At 45.6% G+C, this 7,500-nt stretch overlaps 1 protein-coding gene across 1 annotated transcript in view; it reads left to right on the plus strand.

The window, feature by feature from the left end:
• Positions 1-7,500, plus strand: part of rgs6 (regulator of G protein signaling 6) — an 88,070-nt gene that overhangs the window by 58,819 nt on the left and 21,751 nt on the right. The window contains 3 exon segments of the mRNA XM_048228338.1: positions 1,160-1,259; positions 4,116-4,166; positions 5,125-5,231. Coding sequence (XP_048084295.1) covers positions 1,160-1,259; positions 4,116-4,166; positions 5,125-5,231 — 258 coding nt within the window.

Genomic DNA, 7,500 nt, shown 5'->3' on the forward strand with positions numbered 1-7,500 from the left:
AGCAACTGTAGGATGACATCAAAAAAATGTTCTGGTCAGTGGTTCAGTGGTCTCTTAATTTTTTCCAGAGCTGTACATACATTACACACACACACACACAGACACACACACACACACGCGCGTGCACACACACACACACATACAGTACACACACACACACACGCACACACTTTGTGTTTTTTGCTCTTCCTGTCATATACATACATTACACATACACACACACACACACACACACACACACACACACTGTCTCTAATTAACCACTGTCTTCATTTGCATTTATTCATATAGCTGAAGCTTTCATCCAAAGCGACTTCCATTAAGAAATATCTCATACACTGCAGATTTAAAAATAATGCCACACATGCTGTATTCAAATAGAATGTCACATATGCTGTATTCTGGATATGGTGCACCACTGCTCACTTGCTCTGTGTGTGTGTGTGTGCGTGTGCATGCATGTGTGCGCGCGCGAGTGTGTGTGTGTGTGTGTGTGCATGCATGTGTGCATGCATGTGTGCACGCGCAGTGTGTGTGTGTGTGTGTGTGCGTGTGCATGCATGTGTGTGTGTGTGTGTGTGTGTGTGTGTGTGTGCGTGTGTGTGTGTGTGTGTGTGTGTCTTGTCAGTTCCTATCTCCATTTATACTTTTTTATACTTTCTCTTTTCCCTTTTGTCCAACTTCCCATCTCTGCCCAGTGGTGTGTGTGTGTGTGTGTATGTGTGTGTGTGTGTGTGTGTCCAGCCATAGTGTTGTGCTGCTCTAATTTTAGGCACATTAGACCAGCAGCAACAAGGATGATGAGGAGGGGAAAGTGATCACGGGGTTTTTGGGCAGAGTGGAGTGGAGTGTGTGTGTGTGTTTGTGTGTGTGTGTGTGTGTGTGTGTCTTCTTTCTGGTTTCTGGACAACCATCCTCAGATGAAAGCCTGCCTGCCTATCTGCCCTCTCTCCTGTTCTCAGAAGACATCGTACTTTTCCTGTGGATTGAGATGTCTGTCCCACATTGTCCCTTTCTGTCCCCTCTGTCCCGTTTTAACTTGGTCACCTGTGGATTGAGGGCATCGTCCCCGTCTGTCCTGATTGTCCATGATGACATCTCATCTCCCTCGTTCCGTGTACGATTAAATGTCTTTCATGTGTTTTGTTTTTCTGTCCAGATCGAGGACGTCGTTTTACGACTGCAGGACGAGAAGGCGGGCGGCGTGCCCGTCCGCACCGTCAAGAGCTTCCTGTCCAAGATCCCCAGCGTGGTGGCCGGTGAGGAGCCATTCATCAAACTAGCAGAGGCCCTCAGAGTGTCTGGGCCACATCAGGGCCATTTCTGGGCCGCATCAGGGCCACATCTGTGCCGCATCAGGGCAATATTTGTGCTATATCCACACTATATTTGTGCTATATCCAGGGTAGGAATTTCACGGCGGCCCACGGCCCATGGCCGCCGTGGCCCCTGGCGCTGGGCCGTGGGGCCCCAACTTTGAAAATCAGGAGGTTTACAGGCCCGCGGTGGCCTTGGTGCCCCTTCTTTCAATATTCTGCTTTGCATCCTACTAATAGCAATTTTATTTAGCCTGTGGCCTGTCAAAATAATCTTAGCATTCACAGCAAAATTTATTTAGTATTTTACGCAGTGGAGAAAGTGACAGCAAAGAAAGAAATTCGTCCAAATTCACCCCATTCTCAGTTGAACTACTCATGAAGTAGCCTATTCATCACACAGACATCACAAGTATCACATGAAAGAGCTTTTTTTCTCAGCTTTTTAAACGATGTTAGCCGATAATTGCTGTGTTGAACGGTTCAAGAGAAAAGTAAATAATATAATTAAATGTAATCATACATTCTACTGAAGGTTTTAAGGCCCCATGATCTCCTACCCATTCATCTCAGTGGAATACTTTTACGAACCCTTCTTTTAACACATGAAAACCATATATCAGAATAAACAGGAGACCTTACCGAACACAAAAGTGTAAAGCAGTCCCCTGAACAGTTAGCTGTTCCAGAGTAATCCAGTTTTGAATTTGCAGTAAAGTTAGACATACATGGATGTCTCCAAATTTGGGCTTTAAGTTTTACAATGTGTTTAAATTTGTTCCACATGATTTCATAACGGGCCAAATACAAAAATAAATGTTACAAATATTGTCTAGATATTGGTAAATCAGAGTACAGCTGACTAAGAATTTGTGAAAGTAGCCTTAATGATCACAAAATGCTAAGCATGCATCTAGGCTATTTGAGTTTCTTAAAGCTGAGCTGTGATTAAATTGTTCAATACATGATTTCATAACAGGCCAAATATAAAATAAATGTTATATATAGCCTAGATAGTCAGATGATTTACAGTTCTATGTAATATGTCATGTTTTCATTTCATGTTTTTGTAATGTTTCATACAGTGATGCAGGTCTACTGCAGTGAATAGGCTAAACTTTGATCATTTTTATAGCCTACTACTGTATAGTTAACTTTGGCCTTGGTGCCCTGACATGTGGCCTTTGTGCCCCCCACCAAATATGCCCAACTGAAGGCCAAGTGGCCTTGCCCCCAGAATGGTGAAATTCCAAGCCTGGCTATATCCACACCATATCATCACCGCCAAGTGCCAGATCTGAGGGCTGCATTAGGGCCTTACTGTATATGTTCCATATCATATGCATTAGGGCCGTATATGTGCTGTGTCAGGGCTGCATTAGAGCCGTATATGTTCCATGTCAGGGCTGCATTAGGGTCAGTTATTTTCCAGACTTCAGACTCCAGCAGCAGAGTTATTAAGAGAGTCAGAGGTGGGCATGTTTGTGATAGATACTTTATTGATCCCCAAGGGGAAATTCAGGGTGTTTGTGTGTTTCTGTCTGTGATGTGAGGATGTGTCTGTTCTGTGTCTCTATTGTGTGTGTGTGTGTGTGTGTGTGTGTGTGATGTGTGTGTGTGTGTGTGTGTGTGTGTGTGTGTGTGTGTCTGTTTGTGTGTTTGTGTCTGTGTGTGTGTGTCCTCTGTCTCTCTGTATTGTGAGGGTGATTGTGTGTGTGTGTGTGTGTGTGTGTGTGTGTGTGTGTGTGTGTGTGTGTGTGTGTGTATGTGTGTGTGTGTGTGTGTGTGTGCGTGTGTGTCCAGTGTCTCTTTGCACTTGAGGGTGATGGTGTGATAGATGCGTGTGCAGCGCATCGTGCGCGTCGCAGCATGCGTCGTGTGTGTGTGTGTCCGTGTGTGTGTGTGATAGCATGTGTCCAGTGTCTCTTTGTACTTGATGGTGTGTGCGTGCGTGTGCGTGTGTGTGTGTGTGTGTGTGTGTGTGTGTGTGTGTGTGTGTGTGTGTGTGCGTGTGTGTCCAGTGTCTCTTTCTACTTGAGGGTGATGGTGTGTGTGTGTGTGTGTGTGTTTGTCCTGTCTCTCTGTATTGTGTGTGTGATAGTGTGTGATAGTGTGTGTGTGTGTGTGTTTGTCCTGTGTCTCTCTGTATTGTGTGCGTGTGTGTGTGTGTGTGTGTCCAGTGTTTCCCTGCATTGTGAGGGTGATGGTGCACTGTGTCGACATTGACTAAAGGGCCAGTCTAGGTCTGGCTGCTACACTACAGAGGATGAGTCAACAGTAGCCATGGGGCCAAGGATTTGTGTGTACTTTTGTGTGTTTATGCATGTGTGTAGGAGAGTAGATGTGTGTGCATGTGTGCTTGTGTGTAAATCTGTCTCCATGAGTGTGTATCCGTGTCTTGGTGTGTCTGTGTGTGTATGTGTGTGTGTGTTTGTGTTCTATGTCTTTGCATGTGTGTTTGTCTGTGTGTGTGTGTGTGTGTGTGTGTGTGTGTGTGTGTGTGTGTGTGTGCATATGCTTGTTTATATGTGTGTATTCTGTCACTGGTCTGACTCAGACAGACTGTCATGCCTCATTGTTAGAATCTGATCCAAATCTGCCAGTGCTACTCTCCCTGTGGTGGGCTGACAGATAAACAACTTCTCCCACACACACACACACACACACACACACACACACACACACACACACACACAGAGAGAGAGGGAGAGTGTGAAAATTAAACATTTTCTGTCTTCAATAAAAATGTATGGTGTGTGTCATGACAACGGTTGACTCAGATTTTCTCTCGATGGCCAGGTTCTGATATTGTCCAGTGGCTGATGAAAAACCTCTCAATTGAAGAAACAGGTATGAGCCCGACCACCAGCCAGAGGATATGTTATATGTGTGTGTTATACTGTATGTGTGTGTTATACGTGTGTGTTATAGGTGTGTGTTATACGTGTGTGTGTTATACGTGTGTGTTGTGTTATGTGTGTGTTATACGTGTGTGTTATTTGTGTGTGTTACACGTGTGTGTTAACGTATTTATTCAGGTGTTACATGTGTTTATAATGTGTTTTATAACGCAGGTGTTATAACGTTATGTTATAATCGGTGTGTTGTGTGTGTGTTATATGGTGTGTTATATATGTGTGTTTATATATGTGTGTGTTATATCGCGGTGTTACCGTATTAACGCAGGTTATGTGTGTGTGTGTTATTCGCGGTATATATATGTGTGTGTTATACATGTGTTTTATACGTGTGTGTTATATGTGTGTGTGTTATACGTGTGTGTTATATGTGTGTGTGTTATACGTGTGTGTTATATGTGTGTGTTAAAACACAAAATCCTCTGGGGTAAAATCCTCTGCTCCCTTCTAACCCTCTCTTCTCTCCTTCGTTCTCCCTCATCCCATCCCACCTCCTCTCTCTCTCTTTCATTATCCCTCTCTCCTCTTCTTCTCCCTCTATCTCTCCCCATATATATATATATATATATATATATATATATCTCCTCATTCGGCTTCTCTGTGTTTCCCTCCCCACTTCCTCTCCTCTTCTCTCTCCCTCTCTCTCTCCCCATCCCTCCTCTCTCTCTTTCATTATCTCTCTCTCCTCTCCTCTTCTCTCTCCCTCTCTCTCTCCTCATCCTTTCTGTCTCTCTCTTTTGCTTCTCCTTATTCCTCTCCCTTCCTTTTCTCCTCCCTCTCTCTCTCCCTTCCTCTCTCTTTCACCTCTTCTTTTTTCCCTCTCTTCTCTCTCTCTCTTCCTCCTCTCCTCCCTCTCTCTCCATCCTCTGTCTCTATCTCCTTCTGTCCAGCGGAGGCCGTCCATCTTGGTAGCCTCATCGCTGCCCATGGCTACTTCTTTCCCATCTCAGATCACGTGCTCACACTGAAGGACGATGGGACGTTTTTCCGCTTCCAGGTGAGACTCTTTAGCGCTACGACGATGACTCACCTGCCCGAATCATAGAGTGATAATTATACAATAACAATTCAATAACAACAATAAAAACAAAAATAAAACAAACTTATCAAAGGATGATTTTTTTGCTTTAGTATGAGTTCTATGCAGTCATGCTTTTAGAAATGTCTCAATTTGTTTTTAGTTGTATAGTAACAGACAAATAGCAACATGTTCCCCCTGTAGAAATCCTTAGAAAAGAACAATTTTAATTGAATGGTCACAGTAATTAAGTAATATTTAGTAATAAAGCGTTTTGGAGTATTGTGTTGAGTTGAGACTGAATCATCCCTCAGTCTCCTCTCCAGTGGTGTGTTGGAACACCATGCTGTTCTCAACACACACACACACACACACACACACACACACACACACACACACACACACACACACACAAATGCAAACAGACACACAAACAGACACACATTTAGTCTCACCAGCAGTGTAAGTGAACACCATGCTGTTCTCAATACACACATACAAACACACACACACACACACACACACACACACACACACACACACACACACACACACACACACACACACACACACACACATTCAATCTCTCCAGCAGTGTAAGTAAACACCATGCTACCATGCTGTTCTCAGCCTGTCATGGATGGACTGTTGAAGCGGCCAGAGAGAGGCGGGCACTTATAGCCATCTCTTACTCACCAGCCAGTGAAGGGCTAGTCTGTCTGGGCGCACAGCACTTTAGCAGGAAACCCACGCAGTCTCCTTCCCTCTCCTGAACTCTCCACTCCTCATTTTCTTTCCTCTCCTCTTCTCTCCTCTCATTTTCTTGAAAGCGCTTCAGCAGAAACCCACACACTCTCCTCCCCTATCCTCTCCTGTCCTTTCCTCTTCTCTCCTCCTCTCCTCTCTTCTCTTCCTCTACTCCTCTCCTCCTCTCTGCCTCTCCTCTCCTCTTGTCTCTTCTCCTCTCCTCTCCTCCTCTTTCCTCTCCTCCATGGGAAGGTCCTCTATCTTGTCTCCCTGCTGATGAGAACAAATATATTTCTGCTCCACACACATGGATTTTTACCTGCAGGGTTATTGGTAGAAGTGGTCAGTCCTCTCCTTCCCTCTCTTTCACTCTCCTCCTCTCCTCTCCTTCCTTCACTCTCCTCCTCTCCTCTTCCTCTCCTCTCCTTCACTCTCCTCCTCTCCTCTCCTTCTCCTGTTCCACTCCCTCCTCTCCTCTCCTCTCCTTCCCTCTCCTTCACTCTCCCTCCTCTCCTTCTCTCTCCTTCACTCTCCTCCTCTCCTCTCCTCTCCTTCACTCTCCTCCTCTCCTCTCCTCTCCTTCCTCTCCTTCTCCGCCTCTTCCTCTCCTCTCCTCTCCTTCACTCTCCTCCTCTCCTCTCCTTCTCTCTCATTCACTCTCCTCTCCTCCTCCTTTTCTCTCCTCTCCTTCTCTCTCATTCTCTCTCCTCCCCTCCTCTCCTCTCCTCCTCTTTCCTCTCCTCCATGGGAAGGTCCTCTATCTTCTCTCTCTCTGCTGCTGAGAACACAGATATTTCTGCTCCACACTTATGGATCTTCACCCGCAGGCTTTACGGTGGTACTGTGGCTCGCCAGACTTTTATAAACGCCAGGCTCGCAGACTCTTTATGAACATCCAAAATCACCTGCTGCAGCCTACTGCTGTCCTACTGCAGATCAGGATAAAGGGGCCAATGGTAGTGTAGTGGCTAAGGAGCTCTGCTAGCATGCAGCTGCCACCACTGCGCCCTTGAGCAAGGCATTTATCCCTGCACACACTGCCCCCTGTAACTGCTATCTGTAGGTCACACTGGATAAAGGCTTCAGCCAAATGCAAAAATAAATAAGGGACTGTAACTTCAGCTGAAGCTCCAGCTCAGCCGACCTCAGTGAGTTGGAAAGAAATCCTGATTTGAGAGAAGTCTGCATTTCAGCCATTGTGAGCGTGAGCGTGTGATATCGGTGGAGAGGAGACTTCTGCTGCATTTGCTGACGTCCAGTCACACGGTCCCCCTGCAGGCCGACACATACAGTACGTGCTAATGTGTGATGGCTGAGCAGTCAACATGCTTGCTGCCAGTGACCAATCAGCATATCATCACGCACAAGCCTAGAGGGGCAGACACATATTTACTGTTCATGCCCATGCATACACACACACACACACAAACACACACACACACACACACACACACAAACACACACGCACACATAAACAAACATACTGTACATGCTCATGTAC

The sequence above is a fragment of the Alosa alosa genome, chromosome 19 (assembly GCF_017589495.1).
Source record: "Alosa alosa isolate M-15738 ecotype Scorff River chromosome 19, AALO_Geno_1.1, whole genome shotgun sequence".
Lineage (NCBI taxonomy): Eukaryota > Metazoa > Chordata > Actinopteri > Clupeiformes > Clupeidae > Alosa > Alosa alosa.